General features: G+C 41.3%; 1 protein-coding gene across 1 annotated transcript in view; it reads right to left on the bottom strand.

Moving 5' to 3' along the window:
* Positions 1-20,635, bottom strand: part of LOC112125929 (dystrophin-like) — a 1,989,526-nt gene that overhangs the window by 1,563,077 nt on the left and 405,814 nt on the right. The window contains exon 2 of the mRNA XM_026648920.1: positions 6,422-6,483. Coding sequence (XP_026504705.1) covers positions 6,422-6,483 — 62 coding nt within the window. The remainder of the gene's footprint in view (positions 1-6,421; positions 6,484-20,635) is intronic.

Below are 20,635 nucleotides of genomic sequence, written 5' to 3' on the forward strand. Positions count from 1 at the left end.
TGAGGAAATAGATTCAATTAGTGTAATGACCGAGCCATTCCCAGTCTCTGTTCAAACCTAAGTTAATGGTATCTAGTTTGCTGTTCTTTCTAAAAATTGTGAGCACTATCCCACTTGTTTAGGTCTTGTCACCTGTTTGGTCTTGTCATTAAGCTAGATTGTAAACTCTTGAGGACAAGACTGTCTCTTTACTACATGTTTGTTTTCATATCATCTACTACAATTGGACCATGCCCCTGAATGCTACTGTAAAAATCACCAACATAACTAGAAATGGTCACATTTCAGAACTATTTTTTCCCCATTTCAAAATTGCCTTTTTTCAAACTTAAAATTTTCTTTAACAATAGTAGTTCCCCTCCCCCCCATTTTTTCAATTATACTGTAAAATGAAAATTTAGTCTTTTTTTTTCTTCTCCCTTTTGGTCTATCTCTTTTCCTTGCCCTCATCTTTTCATTTTTCAGTGACAAATGTTTTTTTGTGAATTTTGTGAATTTTTCAACCAGCTCTGAAATTGAAAGTGAACTGCTGTATTTATGCCATAGTAAAAAGTACATTTAAGATGTATAATAGGCTTCTCTGTAAATTTGTACACTAAATATTTGTCCAGCCCTAGCATGAATGCACCAATCAATTTAAACCCTGTGCACTCAAAAATGCCTATAAAAGAAAAGCAAATTCATCTTGCTGACATGCAGTATTTGAAGTTTAAATGTTGAAAACTCATCCACAAATTAGTGTTCCTGTATGCAACCCACTTATAAGTCACAATGTTGAGCAACAATTCAGAATCTAAAATTAGTCATCAGAACATGACATACAATTAAAACTGACAAAATGCACAATACTTCGCTATTTGCTTTGTCTTTCAGTGTTCATCTTTTTTTATCACTATCATTAGAATTGTATTTGTTTATTCTGAAATGTCCGTTCCATCAGGAAAGAGTGAAATCAATTATTCTCAACACCTGGTGAATGTTTGTTGATTTCTTTTGCCCTATGTGAATGCACTGATTTTCTGGCATTTTTTTGCTATGCCGGCAGGGTCTAGACAGGATTCAAAAATTAGTTGTCATTTGTAAGTGCCTTATTTTTTGTGTACTATTAGATAGAGATTCAGACATCAATAATGTTTTCTACTATGGAGTCTATTATGCAATTCATTAGTAAAAATATTTAAACACTGATATCACCCAAGCTCCTGTAAAATGCACTGTAGACATCATTAAAGCACTATAGTTACATTTAAACTATTTACTGTAAAAGTCTATGTGATACCTATAAATAGCCTCTACATTATGCAGGCTCTGTTAGAAAATAAAATTAATTGTCATTTACAATTTAGAAAAAGTTCGGATCTTAAAAATAACCATCCTGCATAGGACCAACATACCTCCTGTAATGATTCTAATTAGTTTGCAGTGTGCACTATTAATAAAGAACTAGGCTACGCCATGCACCTGTGCTACACTTATGCACACAGAAAAGAATCTCATTATATTACAAATTAACCTCTTTGGAAAAACTCTTTTCTATCATTTTAAATGAAACAATATTTAAAAAAAGAAATATGCTCCACATTTTTAAATTTGGCATGACTCAAGTATCACATGTCAGTTACATGACAGTAACTGCTAGGTCTACTATCTCATGACTAATCACAGAAAGGCAGGTTGTCTGGTGGTTAATGTTAAGAGAGAACTGGACTTGACATAACAGTAGCCATTTTCTGTATTCAGCCACATTATCAGAAAGCGAGAACACCATTTAGTCAGGAATAATTTGGTCTCTGACTAAGCAGACAAAACAGCTGCACAGCTGAAGTGTTGCTAATAAGGATAGATAAAGTGACACATTTATGAGACTGGGAGGGAGTGTGGATCGCTGATCTTGGATCTGGGTGTCTATGACTACGAGTTTCTCGCTGGGAGTTGCTTTGCTGATAACTAAAATTATGAGTTATTTACTGATGGTAGGGAAATTGTTAACTCATAGTAACTGCTAATGGGTTATGTGCTTTGTTCTGAAAACCTATAGAGAGAGTAGTTAGAGTATGCAATTTGGAGAAGTTTGGAGAGAGAGATTTCAACGAGCTAGGAGACTGACCTCCATCTCCCCAGCGGCTAGGAGAAAGGCTGTCCACCAGAAACCTGCTGCTGATCACTTGACACTACCTCAGACTTTGGGTAATTAAGTCTGGGGTGCTCTAGACTACTGCTATTTTAGACAAGTGCTTTAGACTCAATAAAAACAAGGATTTTTGAATGAAAGCATTCTTGTGTGTACCAATCATTTATCAGACAGAAGCACTTATTTAGGACTTGAAACTGCCTAAAAAACAGAGACTAGTTATCATAGTTTCAGGTTCAGAAAACCCCAGATAACAGTTGGAACATGCAACTGTGATTCAGGCCTCCTCAGTTCTAGTCTCATTTTCTGCTTTTCAATTTACATATTCCCTTTTATCTTAGCGCTCTTGCCAAACATTAAGAGCCAAATTGTGGCCCCTCTCATCTGCATTGGAGAGGAGTTGCTCACCCAAGTATGCTCACTGAAATTAATGGGATTACTTATGCAAGTAATTGCTCACTAGTGAAAATAAGATTCCACACTCTAGCTCTGCATAATTAAGGATGGAATTTTCAGATGCACATAAATGATTTAGGACTTCTCTATCTGGGGACACCTAGGAAAGTGAAAATGAATTAACTAAACATGTGAAGTTAAAGCACATAAGTTATCCTTCAAGGAGGATTAAACTAAAGTAAACTGGCCAGTTTATGTCTGAAGGAGAGCATCTACACAGGAGTTTAATGTGCTTTACTTTTGCACACTAACTTCATAGCTTTAGTTGATTCCTGTTATCTTTCCTGAATGTACACATGTCCTTAGGAGCATTTGTCCCATTGCATTCCCATAGAGGACAGAAAGCATGTTACTTTTAGCTGCATGTAAAGTATCTAATCGTGCAGGTAAAAAATAATTGAGTTTCTCAGTGAAAAATCCACATGACAAACATAGCAACCTCACACTGCAAAATCATCATTGTAATGTCCTAAATATATTGATGTCACTTCCATACCCCCTGCAAAACCAAACAATGTATAGGGTCATAAAACAAGCCTAGCACCCATCTGGTCACAGCTGTGCCAATCCCCACTTGTCACAGTTTGAAGAAGTAAGTACGGCTCCTTTGCCTCTGACAGAGAACAAGACAATGCTTCACTCCTGCTCCCACCTCCCTTAGTCTCAAAAGGTCAGTTTCTTTCCTCCCTCCCTCCCTTCCTTCCAGTATGTTTGACAGCCTATTGTCTCCCAACTTAATAGGCTACCCAAACAATTCTAGTATCAGAGGGGTAGCCGTGTTAGTCTGGATCTGTAAAAAGCGACAAAGAGTCCTGTGGCACCTTATAGACTAACTGACGTATTGGAGCATAAGCTTTCGTGGGTGAATAGCCGCGTCTGACTCTTTGTCACTTCAAACAATTCTAGTAACCGTAATGACAAAGGTTACTGGGTATAGGGCAAAAAATAAAGAGAAAACCACAAAGATACTAAACAGAATAGAAACCACTTTATAAAACTGATTAATCACTTTGAAAAGCCTAACTAATCACACTGTATGATCTGTTACAGAGTACAGTAGTTAAGCAAGTGGTTAACCTTTTATTTATTGGAAAGATTCTGTCTTCCCCAAAAGCTGCAGTCTTGTCTTTCTCTTGATGTCTGAGACAGGTGTGTCTCAAGCTATATGAAGCCTTGGTTATTTATGTCACTACAGAACCAAGAGATATAAAACCAGATCCTCAGATAGTGTAAATCAACATAGTTCTGCCAACATCAATCGAGCAATGACACTTTACATATGCTAAGAATCTGGCCCATAGATCATTAAGGTTTGCAACTCTTAAATCTATTAGTATTTTGGCACTACTTCACTTTGGACAAAACCCTAATAGAAAATACCAGGTATCCACTTGCAATGCTGCATCCATAAATATTAATCAGATCTCTTTTGCCCCTCTGAAGTCTCACATCTCCAGATTCTCTGCACAGGCTGCAGCTGTATGGGAAAAGAGGCAGAAGCCTGAGAATAACTTGCTCTTTGAAGCTTGTATAACTCATAATAATGCCATGTGGCTCTCTGTCCCCGTCTAGTGGTTAGTGAGTTTAAGAATTTATTACTGCCTCTGAGCTAAGGGACCTTGTACAATAACTAAGAGGTAGTAATGATAATAATAAAATATTAACAACAACAACAACACCCAGCTCTGAGGTAGTGCTTTTCATTATTAGATCTCAAAGCCCTTTCTAATGAAGGTTCAGTCTCCACATATGATCTAACCCAGGGATGTCATTACAAACGTGTCAAGAGACCATAGTTAACATTGACCAGAAAAGCATTAATTTTTCTTCCTAGTATGTGATCTTAATAAGGCACACGTTGCCAAACCACAGACATTTTTAGGCAAGTTAAACACACTTAAATTAGGAGACAGATTTTCAAAATTTTACCATTTATGATTGAATATATGCAATATTTGGATTATTATTGTATGTAGTGGGCATGTGAGACTCAATATCCTAGAGTTTCAGTCCAGAACAGGGAATGGAGATTACTTGGATGTGACTGGTATTCTGGGTGTTCAAGAGATGTTTGGTGCACCTTGGACTTAAAAAACAAACAAACCATTTGCGGGGAAGGAACTCAACTCAGCAAGTTATCTTTGACGACAAATGAGTTTATTCCTACGGTGTCCCTAAGGTGTGAGGACATTTGAAATTAGCCTTTTAGTTAGGTCCATCTCTACTTGGGTTTTTTTTGTTTTTTTGCCAACTGACTCACTCATCCCAGAATATTTCATACTTGATTAATGAAATGGATTCCACTGCTCCTGAGTAAGAAAGAGGAGTGACATAACATATTTTACCATCTGTTTATAATTAATGCAGACCTTTAAGGCTAATCAGCTTAACAAGACACACTTTTGAAACTATACAGAAGCTATCTGAGCCAATTCTACAATCAAGACTCTTCATTTAAAAATTTCACACACTGTATTGTGCAACATAAAACTACAGTGATGACAAATTATAAACCATGTTATCACAACATACCACATTAGCATTACTAAATTAACATCACTTCCAACAGAGTAACCTCAACATCATGCAGATGAGCAGAGCTGGAAGTACAGATGGGGTTGAGTCACAAAACTGAGATCCCAGATTTCTGACATTTTCTGAGGGTGATCTTTTAGTTTGCTCCCTGCTGGAGAGAGGGGGTAGGTATGACACTTTTATGCAGATCTGTGTTCATATTCTGAAGACCTTCTCTCCCAATGTTCTAGAGCATTTGAATCACAAGGTTTGGTTCTAGCTTATCTATTGTTAGAACTATTACACTGTGTTTTGGAACTGATTATATCATTATATATTGGGCGGTTGGGTAAAACCTTACTAAAGCTAGTGGGTGTAACAGCTGCTCTTCATTCAAGATAAACGTAAAATGCAAGTGAACTCCTTTATGTAATAGATAGCTGAAACAATATGAGCTACACCCCAAAACATAATCCACATGCATGACTGGAATAGGATTTCAGCCATGTGATCTGAAATGTTTCGACAGGGGTCTGAATGAAAATACCGGGGGGGTGTGGGGGAGGGAAGGGCTTGATTATTGTTTGATGGAGCTGTGTGTGTGAGAAAGAAAAACAGAAACACAAAGAAGCACACAGACAAGGCAGCAAGGAAGCCCCAGAGAAGCACTTGAAGTGAGACCCTGAGAAAAAGCTAATATAGAAAGTGGGCTAAGTGCTGGCTGGAAAGAGGCTTGGAATGGCGAACAAAGAAACTGTCTCTTATTGTTTGATTCCTACTGTGTTCAGGGAAACAGGACTTTGTGTACATTCTTTATAAATAAACTGGACTGCAATAAAGACATATCTGATTCATATTATCAATTTCTCCACCTAACGGAAGCAACCCACAAGATGCTAAATATTGGCTAACTGGTCAGGTCTAGGGAGGTAACAGTATTGTGCAAGAAGCCTGAACTGAAATTTATTCACATGCACACATTAATCTTCATGTCTTTAAGATTTGATTTGATTTTTCAGAATTGGAGAAATAAGGCAAAGGGATAATTGTGTTCTTCCAACTTTCTCAAATCCTTTCAGTGATAGAACTGCAAAACCAAGAGGGATTACAGAGAAAGGTTTCAATATTAAGAGCCATATTTTCAGAAGAGCTCAGCTCCAACTTAGACAACTAAATGAAGGAGTTGTGTTTTGCTCAATCCCCAGCTGAACTCTCTTGCAAATTTGGTCCCAATTGTGGGAAGTAAGCTCTTTCGAAAATCTGATTGTATATGTACATAACAGTCTTTGATTTATAAAGGAAAACAGGAAATTCCCTTACCTTAGCAAACTGTGCATTTACCCACTTTGTGAATGTTTTCTTTTGAACATCTTCCCTTTCATCTGTAAACAAAAACAAAGGCATTTATTAATATCAATATCATATATGTTTTGACCGGAGGAAAAAAAGTCCCTAATATTATTATGAATGGTTGTTTCCAATTATGAAAAATTGTATATAATATTTGATGTTGTATAATTAAATAAAAGCCCTGTCTACACTGCTCTGCAGTGCAAACTAATGTGAACTAGGCAACTTTTAGTTTGTGCCAGTAGTGTTCACATGGGGCATCTAGAGTACGGCGCTTTGGTGCGCTCTGCAATTTACACCTTGTAGTCCATGCTGCGGCGCAGAGTCGGTGAGTCCAAAGTGATCCTCACTACCAATAACACTTTAGATAATCAAATAGAGTGCAAGTTACATTAGAGAAAATAAATACAGCCCATCTAAGTGAGGGTTGAGATATTATTTCAGTACCTGGATTATAGGACAACAATCTCTCTCTTTTTAAAACTATTAAATATGCCTACTCGTACACTGCCTGCTATTCTGGACTTTCATGATCTAGAAAATCATGGCTGTTTGACAGACTGCAAGAGGCGCTTTCATAGCATACATAGAGCATGCCACGTCAGTGGAACCCAAGAAAAATCAAGGAAGGGATTTGCAATTGAAGATCTGCCCACACACGCCACAGGAGAAAACATTTGTGCCTCTTGACCTTGCCTTCCCATCAAAGGTTTCCCACTTCCCCAATTACAGAAAAGCATTAGCTGGCACAGTGCATCCATAACTGTTACCTCTCATTGGCACCCAATTAGGAGCGAACCTCTGCTCACATATCTGTATAGGGATCATCAGCAAGAGTCCCTAGGAAGCACAGCCTAGAATTTCTAGCCTGCAGGGGAGAGACTAAAGTGGCTTGTGTCCTCCCGATTCTGGATTGCTCTGGAGGCTAGAGCTGTCTAAGTCATGGCAGCCTCCCTGGGCTGCCTGAATGGACTACAATAGTTCCTTTAAATCCTACAGCCCTTCCACCAAGTATAACTTCCCCTAACCTTAACCCTTCCCCATCAGGCTCCCTACCTCAGGGCATGGGAGTTCATGGAAGGCAGACTTCCAGCTCTGTTTACAGGGCTTGTGCCAGGGGAATCCTTCCCCAGCCAGAACCAGGGCTTTTAGGGCCCCTTTAAACTACTCCAGACCTTTTACCTTTCATAAAAGGCCTGGAGTGGGGGCTAGTAGCTCACCCTAGACTCCAACATAGTGCTCTGTCCACAAACATGAGGACTGTAATGATGATGACTGAAAATGGACAAATGTAGGGAAAGCAGCATATAAGAGTAGAGTTTTGCCCTAGGTTATGTAATCACATAAGAAACAAATTAGTGGCTTCAACCTAGTGTCTGATGATTATTTGTCCACGTCACAATAGAGACAATTCTGTAAGCAATAACACAGAGGAATCTCTTTGCTAGAATAGCAGGATTATTTTAAATCAGAAATGAAGTGCAGAGGCAGGAGTTTTGTGGGGAGCATGGCATGGTGCCTGTATTAAATGAAGCTACAGCCCATGCCACCTCCCTCCCCTTCTTGTGAGCAGTCAAGTTCACCCCATTTTAAAAATAAAAAATAATAGTAATTCTCATCCGAAATGCTCACGGATTAATAATTTTAATGGATTCAGTTGACTCTGAAAGGCAGTTGCAGATGAACTACATGAGGAATTCATGGTATTAATAATGTATTTCAATTCTTTTTCCTTTCTATGAGACAAGACAAGGCAAAGCTTTATGATACAATTACATCTTTTGTTCTCAGAAACCTTGCTTGAATAACTACCACTAAATGTGTCTTTTCACAGGAATGCTTTTCACCTATAACAATAAAGTATACTGATAAAATATGAATATGAAAGATAAAACTATTTTGTTACAAAAATTGTCAGAAAGTTAAAAAATATGCTGCATGTAGACTTTATGAGTAAAATGAGAGATTTAAAATAGATTGTGAAGACATTAGGAGCCATTTGACATTATATATGAAGTTTTATGTATCTATTGAGTAAATAACACAATGGGGATATATTTTAAGCAAACAACTTCACTTCATATTTACCTTTTTATTACATTTTGTATAAGTCTATTCTATGCAATAAATTATTGTTATTTTTATGGCACCATTTTCATCACAATGTATGGCTTATTATACCATATACAGTGCATTACAAATGTAGAATATCAATCTGTATTTCACTAGCAAAAATGTCAAATTATTCATTAGCACAAAATCACATCATTTTAAGTTCCAGGATGACCTGATTTCAAAAGATACTGAAGTGATGGCTGGAAGAATACTTTCTATTATTTTTAAGCATAAAGAGTCAGACTTTAATTCCCAGTATCTTTTAAAAATTAAATATGTATTTTCAAATGCAAAGTATAGTGCTTCCATAGAGAGAGTTATAGTCTACACAATTCCTGGATGTCAAGGTTTTGGGATATAATTAAATTTTTTACAATAATTCCTTGTTTACTTTCTCCTTGCCAGTCAAAAATATTATTGCTATAATAGATGTGGTTACAAAACCACCAATTTCCCCTTTGAAGGATTTCAGCTCAGAGAACTGATAGTTTCACAAGTATTCATGAATTTAAAACAGGGTAACATGTTACTACTTTGCATGGAAAAAACAGTCCTTATGAGTTGTCTCACTGAAAATTAGCCAAAGTCGCTAACAAAAAGGTCAAAACACCGACTATTTATTTGAGTATCTGGGAAACACCGACTATTTATTTGAGTATCTGGGAATGTTGAGGTTTGGGGACAAGCTAATGTAATCAACACCATTTTGCAAGACCAAAATAATCCCACTTCTGATTTTGCTCATCTCCTTTTGAAACACAATATACTGTACTTGGAACCATTTCATAAAAATTAAAGCTGGAGAACGACATATTACATCAAGCAATCTATCCTCCTGCCAATGCAGGATTGTTCCCAAGAGTACATTTTCTAGAGTTTTGTCTTTTCTAGTATTAAATACCTCAAGCAATGGCACTTGCTTCTTTCCTAGTCAGCTGTTGGTTGAAAGTGACATTTTTAGAAACTTTAGCTATTTGTGCATCTGGCAGCAATGAAGGGTCCAGAGGATACACAATCTGCAGTCCACCTTGATTATTACAGGGCATGTGCCTTTGGTAGTGGGTGATTGTGAGGTTGGTCACAATGGTATCCTTTGCCCATCAACACTACCTCCCTTTTGCTGAGTTGAATGTCAGTCAGCGGCTTGCCATACAAGTGCTGCTCTCTCCCAGGCTCCTGGGATATGTAGGAGATGGTGTTCTTTGCAGGAATACAAAGGAAGTGTAGAGCTGGGTGTCTTGCATATATTTGATTTGATGTCATATCACAAACTCCCACAGCATCTTCACATAAAATGTGAAAGTAAATTAACGCTAAACAGATAGCTGCTTCTGTTTAAATGCCTCTTAATACCATCCCAATGTGCAGCTTTAAGCATGTTATTAAAACAGAGGACCATTTTGTATAGAGCGTATATGTGATTGTGGAGATGGGAAGAAGGGAGGCACAGCTATTATCTAGTGCCCAAGCTTAATTTCTTTCCCACGCTGGGCTACTGTATAACATATTCAGAAACAGTGTTACTTTTCCACACATTTACATGCAAGACATTGAACTGCTAATCACAGATTAATTAATGCCCATTGAGCTAGTAAAAAGCAGGGTCTCCAGAGTAATATGGGAGTTAAATCCAACCATTTGAATTTGTCTCTCTCACAGTCCAAGCGATGCTATGCAACCTTTGCACATTTCCACACACAACTCTCTTCCACTGTTATCTTTATATAATGATCATTCAAGTATACTTTCTTTTCATCTCTATTGTTTCTAGATGCTTGCTCTGACAAGTTTATACCACAGCAATTTGTTTGTGGCAGCCTCCCTACAAAGAATCAATTTTGTGTTAATACATGGCACATTCAGTTTCCCTATGGAAAGTAGAGAAATACACACACATACACACTTTTTTTTTTTTACCTAGATTGAAGGACTGAATACCAGATGTGGAAACTAAATGACATTTGTTTGGATGTAGTAAAAATGTGCCAAAAACACCAACCTGCCACTTCTGAATTTCTATGTTTATAATAGATACTTTAGTGACAGCCAGATGAATGCACTTGCAGCTGTTTTTACTGTGAGGCAACAAAAATAATCAAGTGGTCAGGTATGTAATTTCTCTAGATGTCCCAGGGTAATATACTGTGTCTACTGCACACTTCTCTTTAAAGCTGTCAATCAGAATTCCTGTGGATCTCAGTTTCACTATTTGGGTGAATCTAAAAATGCAATACTGGAAATGTACCAAATTTCTCAAAGTAATTATAATGTGCAAATTTATAATCATTTCCCCCCAGCAAAAATATCACCTCTCCATTGTTTTCCAAAATCCTTGTCATGTAGTCGGAGGGTCTATGCTTAGCCCTATTGCAGTTTAGGAAATTTTGGGGTCCATATACGTAAATGGACAAAATAAGAGAAACAGATACTTCAATGCTTGAAATTTATCTTGTTTTCAGGCACTATACCATCTGTTACCAGTGCATAGATCTTGCTTTTACTTTATTTTTTTTTCTCCTTTTAGCCTTTCCATGCATAAGGTATTGTGTATAGGTTATGGTTCAGGTGATCAGCAAAATACAGATTCTATCTCCAAACCTCTTGAGTTTGCTAAATTGAGCATTAGATTTGAAAGAAGTATTTTTCCAGGGCAGTGTTCATGTGAAATTGTGACTAGAAAAGAAACTGAAATACAGCACTAATAGAGCTAATCATATGGGGAAGGGACAGTTCTAAAAGTTAATCAGGTGACAATGCTAATAGAGGCACAAGTGTTACAGCAAAGAATGCTTAGGATCATGCAATCAGCCCTCAACAGGACTGAGGATGCTACTACTAATGATGAGTGGTTAGCAGACAATTTTCATAGCTGCTTAATGAAATATTTCACATTTGCAATCTATTACCTCAATGAAAGTTCTTCATCATTTCCTCAACTCTAGAAAACATTATATGATTATCCTTTAATCAAACTGGATCTACCTTTTATAAAGGAAAATATATTTTAAAAAAACATACAAGAAATGAAAGAAAATTACTTTTTTAAAATAAAGAAAATTAAACAGCTTATTTTGAGAGGATACAATAAGGTAAATAAAAACTCTGATATAAAGGCAGAGTTACTTTTCAACAACAGAGTATACTTTTAAACAAGATATTTTGATGGATAGAGTTGTGATTGTTAATGAGAGCTATGTAAGATTTTCTAATGGCTCGTTTACACAGAGCAAGTCTGAACAATTTCACCACTGTGAAATGGTACAGCACTATATCAGTGTTATTGCAGACCAAACCAAAGAAACAGCCACTCTCCTGGACAAATCAAACCAAACATCTCCTACTGGGCTTTTCCTTCCCTAGTTACCTGGAGACGCTTACCCTTCTCCCCGCCGAGATACTGTGAGATGCTTCAATATCCTTTTTCAAATTCAACAGTGACATTAGCACAGACCCTTCCCAATCAGTTCTGATATACATTCTGGCCTGTCCTCCCCTTCCCCATGAAGATCTAACAAAAACTGAGGCTTGGTCTATACTAGAAAATTAGGTTGTCTTAACTATGTCGGTCAGGAACATGAAAAATCCACACTCCTGAGCAGCATAGTTAAGCTGACCTAAGTCCCCATGTAGCCAACACTAAGTCGACGGTGAGGTGGAGTACCTGCGCCAATGGGAGAATTGCTCCTGTCAGCGTAGGCAGTGTCTACACTGAAGTGCTACAGCGGTGCAGCTGTGCTGCTATAGTGTTTTAAATGTAGAGGAGCCCCCAATAACTTGCCCCTTCATTTAACAGAAACTATAAGTCCTTCTAGCTCCCTCCAAAGATTTTTATTCATCAAAGTGACCCAAGAAACTAGTAAACACAATTAGAAAGACAATTTAGAAAGACCGTCAATGTCTTGGAGCATATTGCTTATACAAGGCATTATACAGCACATGATTTGCTGTCTTTCAAAGAAAGGCTGGAGATTTGCATAATGTGTTCTTGAATAATTAACTGTGTGATGGGGGTATTCACCCCACACCAGCCCTAAAAGGGTTAAGGAAGCTGAGGAAAGGAGTAATAAGTGTGATAGGCCACACATGAGATGCTTATGCTGGAGCCACAACCCCTGGCTGGAGGAAGAAGTTCAGGCGAGCTGTGATGAAGAAGTCAATAACCACCCTCTGCATTAGAGAGGGAAAGAGGGAATGCAGGGCAAGAGTAGGACCCTGGGAGCCTGGCCCTGAGGGAAGGGTGTACCCAGGAAAAAAACGGGTAGGGAAGAGAGCCTGCAGGAATTGGGTAGGAAGCAGCCCTCCAGAGAGAGAGCAGCAAGGGTGGGGATTGAGCAGAGCTTGGCTGTGTATTGTAGGGTCCCTTGGCTAGAACCTGTAGTAGTGAGCTGGTCCTAGGTTACCCTACCAGCCACTGATGGTATTGCCTGGCCAGTGGGTCCAGTGAGACTCTATACCCTAGATGGAGAAACCACCTAGTGACCTGGCTGAAGGGCTGAATCATGAGGAGGAAACTGCGGTGAGTGAGTACCATGTGACAACCTGTATAAGGTTTTTATTTGCATATTAGTCCTTCACCTCATTCCATACATCAGCACTAGGATCCACATCTGAACATATTAATCAAATCATCATAACTATGTGGCTTTACTCTTGCAAAATCTTGAGGGTAAACCTGTTGAGTTTACCATAAGAGGTCAGTATTTTCAAGATATGCAACTAAATCATCCTAGATCAAATCAAATCCCAGCATTTTTTTTTAACTTTTATTTTGCTTTGTAAGATTCCAAGCAAAGTGGGAGAAGATGCTGGGGCAGTATGTTAACAAAGGATTAATCTCAGTTCAACTTCCCCTTCTTCATACACAGGAATTACGAGATAGAGAATAAATTTATTGCTTGGGAGATATAGGGGAGAATTCCTGTGGGAAAGCCAGTTTCCATATAAGTGGCCTAGCAGTGGGTTGAATTCCACACTGAGGAAGTGGTCTATTACTCTTGTGATTATATAAACAAGTTTTATTTTATTATAAACATTGTATTTTATGGAAAAATTCCTTGCTGACTTCCCCTGTATTTTAATTCTGTTAAGTCTTTCCCACAGTTTACACAACCTCGTAGGTTTTTGCTCTGACCTAACCTAATTCATGTTATTCAGAGAAATAGGGTAGACAGATAAGTATCCTTTGTATACAGTTGTAACTAGAGTAATAAAAACCTTTATCTGTAGATGGAGCAACAATCTCTGATGTTGCACTGATTACACCATCTACTGTTGATAATATTATATCAGAGTTTTCTACAAGAGATAAAACATGCTACATAGCTGAGTATAAATGTGTCTTCTCTCTAAGGACTTAACATTACTCTGAAGTCACATTGGTTTAACTTAAACTTGTTTGAAAACAGAACCAGGCCAAACTCCAGTATGGATACACTTCTATCATTTTTAATTTGGTGGTATTGGTTTAGCTTGTGCCTATAAACTCTCCAACACATCCTAAATTTAAATCACCAGTTTTAAATTTCTGTCCAAACAGAGATACACTGGTTCAACTAAAATTGATTTCAAATGACACCTTTATTTTAATCAGTGAAGTGGTGTGTGTAGACTAGACCTAAATTATATGATGTTTCCTTTTCTTTGAAACATCATTTGTACAGTGACATGGATTCTGTTTTCACTAATTACTTCAGAAAATCTTCCAAGCAGTCAAATATTCAAGGGTATATAACTGCTAACAGTTATGACTCAGTACCATAGCGACTAGATGGGATAGCTGGAAAATTAAAATCCAGATCTTTGTTCAAGTTCTAAATCTCTTCAAATTTCAGGAATGTTTTTCTCTCTAGGATATTGGATCCATCTCTAACTGTAACATTTGAAACAAGTAATCAGAGAGTAAGGCTATGTCTTACGTCACTACGGGGGGGGTTGATTTAAGATACGCAAATTCAGCTACGCAAATAGCGTAGCTGAATTCGACGTATCGCAGCCGACTTACCCCGCTGTAGGGACGGTGGCAAAATCGACCTCTGTGGCTTCCTGTCAACGGTGCTTACTCCCACCTTCGCTGGTGGAGTAAGAGCATCGATTCGGGGATCAATTGTTGCGTCCCGATGGGACGCGATAAATCGATCACCAAGAGGTCGATTTCTACCCGCCGATTCAGGCGGGTAGTGTAGACCTAGCCAAAGAAAAAATGAGTAGATCATTACTTAGGGTTTATCTACATGGTAAATTATTCCAGAATAGCTATTCCTGATTAACTATTCCTAATTAACTCTTAGGCCTGGTCTACACTACGAGTTTAGGTCAACTTTAGCCGCGTTAAATCGAATTAAGCCTGGACACGTTCACACGATGAAGCCCTTTCTTTTGACTTAAAGGGCCCTTTAAACCGGTTTCTTTACTCCACCTCCGACGAGGGGATTAGCGATAAAATCAGCCTTAGGGGGTCGGAATTGGGGTAGTATGGACGGAATTCGACGTTATTGGCCTCCGGGAGCTATCCCACAGTGCTTCATTGTGACCGCTCTGGACAGCACTCTCAACTCAGATGCACTGGACAGGTAGACAGGAAAAGCCCCGCGAATGTTTGAATTTCATTTCCTGTTTGCTCAGCGTGGAGAGCACAGGTGACCACGCAGAGCTCATCAGCACAGGTAACCATGATGGAGTCCCAGGATCGCAAAAGAGCTCCAGCATGGACAGAACGGGAGGTACGGGATCTGCTCGCCATATGGGGAGACGAATCACTGCTGGCTAAACTCCGAAGCAGTAAACGAAATGGCAAAATATTAGAAAAGGTTTCCAAGGCCATGAAGGACAGAGGCCATAACAGGGACGCACAGCAGTGCGGCATGAAAATTAAGGAGCTAAGGCAAGCCTACCACAAAGCCAGAGAAGCAAACGGAAGGTCCGGGGCAGAGCCGCAAACATGCCGCTTCTACGCGGAGCTGCATGCCATTCTAGGGGGTGCAGCCACCACTACCCCAACCGTGTGCTATGACTCCCTCACTGGAGAAACACACAGGGAAGCGGGTTCGGGGTACGAGGAAGATGAGGATGGAGAAAATGTAGATAGCTCACAGCCGCAAGGAAGCGGAGAAACCGGTTTCCCCAACAGCCAGGATATGTTTATCACCCTGGACCTGGAACCAGTAACCCCCGAACTCACCCAAGGCGTGCTCCCAGACCTTGAGGGCACACAGGTGACCTCTGGTGAGTGTACCTTTGTAAATATTACACATGGTTTAAAAGCAAGTGTGTTTAATGATTAATGATTAATTTGCCCTGGCAATTGCGGCCAGTACAGCTACTGGAAAAGTCTGTTAACGTGTATGGGGATGGAGCGGAAATCCTCCAGGGACATCTCCAGAAAACTCTCCTGGATGTGCTCCCAACGCCTTTGCAAAAGGTTTCTGGGAAGGGCTGCCTTATCCCGTCCACCATGGTAGGACACTTTACCACGCCAGGCCAGTAGCACGTAGTCTAGAATCATTGCATAACAAAGCATGGCAGCGTATGGTCCCGGTGTTTGCTGGCATGCAGACAACATCCATTCCTTATCGCTCTTTGTTATCCTCAGGAGAGTGATGTGTAATGTGAACAGCAAAATTTAACGTGAAAGAGTGTACCCATTGTTCTCTAAAATGTGTCTTTTTTAACCACCTCCCCCTTCTCCTCCACCAGCTGCAAATGTTTCTCCTTCACAGAGGCTAGTGAAGATTAGAAAGAGAAAATGTAGGACGCGTGATGACATGTTCACAGAGCTACAGATGTCCTCCCACACTGACAGAGCACAGCAGAATGCGTGGAGGCAGTCAATGACTGATTACAGAAAAGCACAATATGAACGAGAGGAGAGGTGGCGTGCTGAATCGCGGGATGAACAGAGCAAGTTGTGGGCTGAAGATGATAGGTGGCGTCAGCTTGCAGACAGAAGGCAAGAGTCGATGCTCCGGCTGCTGGAGCATCAAACTGATATGCTCCAGCGTATGGTTGAGCTGCAGGAAAGGCAGCAGGAGCAGAGACCACCGCTACAGCCCCTGTGTAACCAACAGCCCTCCTCCCCAAGTTCCATAGCCTCCTCACCCAGACGCCCAAGAACACGGTGGGGGGGCCTCCGGCCACCCAGTCACTCCACCCCAGATAATTGCCCTAGCATCAGAAGGCTGGCCTTCAATAAGAGTTAAAGTTTTAAACTGTGTGTCCTTTTCCTTCCCTCCTCCCGCACCCATCCCGGGCTACCTTGGCAATTATCCCCCTAGTTGTGTGATGAATTAATAAAGAATGCATGAATGTGAAGTAACAATGACTTTATTGCCTCTGTAAGCGGTGCTCGAAGGGGGAATGGGAGGGTGGGGTGGTTGGCTTACAGGGAAGTAGAGTGAACCGGGTGGGAGGGGCGGGGCGGAGGGTTCATCAAGGAGAAACAAACAGAAGTTTCACACCGTAGCCTGGCCAGTCACAAAACTCGTTTTCAAAGCTTCTCTGATGCGCACCGCGCCATGCTGTGCTCCTCTAACCGCCCTGGTGTCTGGCTGCGTGTAATCAGCGGCCAGGCGATTTGCCTCAACCTCCCACCCCGCCATAAATGTCTCCCCCTTACTCTCACAGATATTGTAGAGCGCACAGCAAGCAGCAATAACAATGGGGATATTCTTTTCGCTAAGGTCTGAGCGAGTCAGTAAGCTGCACCAGCGCGCTTTTAAACGTCCAAATGCACATTCCACCACCATTCAGCACTTGCTCAGCCTGTAGTTGAACAGGTCCCGACTCCTGTCCAGGCTGCCTGTGTACGGCTTCATGAGCCATGGCATTAAGGGGTAGGCTGGGTCCCCAAGGATCACGATAGGCATTTCAACATCCCCAACGGTTATTTTCTGGTCCGGGAAGAAAGTCCCTTCCTCCAGCTTTCTAAACAGAGCAGAGTGCCTGAAGACGCGAGCATCATGTACCTTTCCCGGCCATCCCACGTTGATGTTGGTGAAACGTCCCTTGTGATCCACCAGGGCTTGCAGCAGCATTGAAAAGTACCCCTTGCGGTTTATGTACTCGGTGGCTTGGTGCTCCGGTGCCAAGATAGGGATATGGGTTCCGTCTATGGCCCCACCACAGTTTGGGAATCCCATTGCAGCAAAGCCATCCACTATGGCCTGCACGTTTCCCAGAGTCACTACCCTTGATATCACCAGGTCTTTTATTGCCCTGGCAACTTGGATCACAGCAGCCCCCACAGTAGATTTGCCCACTCCAAATTGATTCCCGACTGACCGGTAGCTGTCTGGCGTTGCAAGCTTCCACAGGGCTATCGCCACTCGCTTCTCAACTGTGAGGGCTGCTCTCATTCTGGTATTCTGGCGCTTCAGGGCAGGGGAAAGCAAGTCACAAAGTTCCATGAAAGTGCCCTTACGCATGCGAAAGTTTCGCAGCCACTGGGAATCGTCCCACACCTGCAGCACGATGCGGTCCCACCAGTCTGTGCTTGTTTCCCGGGCCCAGAATCGGCGTTCCACGGCATGAACCTGCCCCAGTAACACCATGATTTCCATGTTGCTGGGGCCTGTGCCTTGTGAGAGGTCTATGTCCATGTCAATTTCCTCATCACTCTCATCGCCGCGCTGCAATCGCCTCCTCGGCTGGTCCTGGTTTTGTTTTGGCATGTTCTGGCTCTGCATATACTCCAGGACAATGCGCGTGCTGTTCATAGTGCTCATAATTGCCGCGGTGATCTGAGCGGGCTCCATGATCCCAGTGCTAGCTATGGCGTCTGGTCTGAAAAAAGGTGCGAAACTAGTATTTGACGGACCAGGGGAGGGAGAAAGGGAGGGAGGGAGGGAGGGAGGGGCGAGTGACGACATGGCGTACAGGTACAGGGAATTAAAATCAACAAAGGTGGCTGTGCATCAGGGAGGAACACAAACAACTGTCACACAGAATGACCCCCCCCAAAGATTGAACTCAAAAGCCTGGGTTTAGCAGGCCGTTGATTTGAAGGAGGGAGGGGGAAGCAAATGAATACAGAACAAATCTATTTTTTACATCTTAAGATGACGGTGCAGCATGTATGCATCTTCTGGGTGCTTGGCAGCAAATACTGGGCGCTTGGCAGTTAGTGTACTAAGACTGATAGCCACATTTTTCCTGTATGATGACGATGGCCTTCAGGCCTATTGCACGATCTGCTGCTCAGGGAAGACTCTGCTAATGTGCAATGATCCAACTTGTAATAGGACGGTTACCAGTCGTAATACACCATCTACTGCCAAAAGGCAAAATGCAAGGGGCTGGTGCAATGCAGCCCTACGGCTGCCAGCCCCAAGGCTGCCAGCACCCAGATCGCCGATGAAGGCTACCAGTCATGCTGCACTGTCTACCACCAAAAGGCAGTTACCTGCTGCTGCTGTGTAGCAAATGCAGTCCCACGTCTGCCGGCACCCAGATGACATATGGTGACGGTGAGCTGAGCTGAGCGGGCTCCATGCTTGCCGTGGTATGTTGTCTGCACAGGTAACCCAGGTAAAAAGGCGCGAATCTATTGTCTGCCTTTGCTCTGACGGAGGGGGAGGGGCCTGACGACATGTACCCAGAACCCCCCGCGACACTGTTTTGCATCATTCGGGCATTGGGATCTCAACCCAGAATTCCAATGGGCGGCGGAGACTGCGGGAACTGTGGGATAGCTACCCATAGTGCAATGCTCTGGAAGTCGACGCTAGCCTCGGTACTGTGGACGCGGTCCGCCGACTAGAGCACTTAGAGCATTTTATGTGGGGACACACACAATCGGCTGTATACAACCGATTTCTATAAAACCGGCTTCTATTAATTCGACCTAATTTCGTAGTGTAGACATACACTTACACAGCGAGTTAATCAGGAATAACTTCATTTAAAATTCACACCCTATCTTAACCTGGATTAGCTGTCCTGTGTAGACAAGTTGTTATTTACAATAACTGCTATAGAAGAAACTTGACAATTTGTTTTGTTTTGTTTTTAATGAAAAAACAGCATTCTTTCTATGTCTACTTTCAAAATTTTAACAAATGCTGTTGCTCTTGTGGTAACTTCCAATTTTCTGTACTTATTGAAAGCTAGTATACCAGTACATATTTAGCTCTGGTTTCATTTAAGTACATCTTGGTTTTATAGAAATGTTATCTAGAGCAGTGGTTCTCAAACTAGGGCCGCTGCTTGTTCAGTGAAAGCCCCTGGCGGGCCGGGCTGGTTTGTTTACATGCCACGTCCGCCGGTTTGGCCCATCATTGCTCCCACTAGCCACGGTTTGCCGCTTCAGGACATTGAGGGCTGCAGGAAGGGTAGCCAGCATGTCCCTCGGCCCGCCCTGCTTCCTGCAGCCCCCATTGGCCTGGAGCGGCGAACTGCGGCCAGTGGGAGCCGCGATCGGCCGACCTGCGGACGCGGCAGGTAAACAAACCGGCCTGGCCGGCCGGGGGATTTCCCTGAACAAGCGGCGGCCCTAGTTTGAGAACCACTGATCTAGAATGCTTTCAGATTTAAACAAATAATTCAATTTCATTTGCTAAATGAAAACAAAAAACAATGTTCGCCAGCTTGGTCATTAATCATTCCTTTCATAAATACATCTTACTTAAAATATGCTTGAATATACCAAGAACTTTTTTTAAAAAGAATAATTACATTGGACAAATTAAAGGGAAACTTAGTTTTCTGGATCCAAAACATGACCTAGATTTTGTGTTTCCTTACACAGAAATTTGCTTGCAAAGTCCATGTAACTTCTGTGTATAACCAAATACTTCACTGCTCATTTCCATAAGTAAGTCAGTGCAGCAGACCAGCACTCATAGTTGCCTCTCTATAAGAAACCAATGTGTGCTTCCAATGGAAGAAGAAACTTCATCAAGGAAAGAGATTAGAATTTCTTGGAAGCATGAACCTTCCTTAGAGGTTTTTAAGGTCAGGCTTGACAAAGCCCTGGCTGGGATGATTTAGTTGGGGATTGGTCCTGCTTTGAGCAGGGGGTTGGACTAGATGACCTCTTGAGGTCCCTTCCAACCCTGATATTCTATGATTCTATGA

This window comes from Terrapene carolina, unplaced genomic scaffold (genome assembly GCF_002925995.2).
Source record: "Terrapene carolina triunguis isolate 2854851 unplaced genomic scaffold, T_m_triunguis-2.0 Scaffold22, whole genome shotgun sequence".
NCBI classification, from domain to species: domain Eukaryota; kingdom Metazoa; phylum Chordata; order Testudines; family Emydidae; genus Terrapene; species Terrapene triunguis.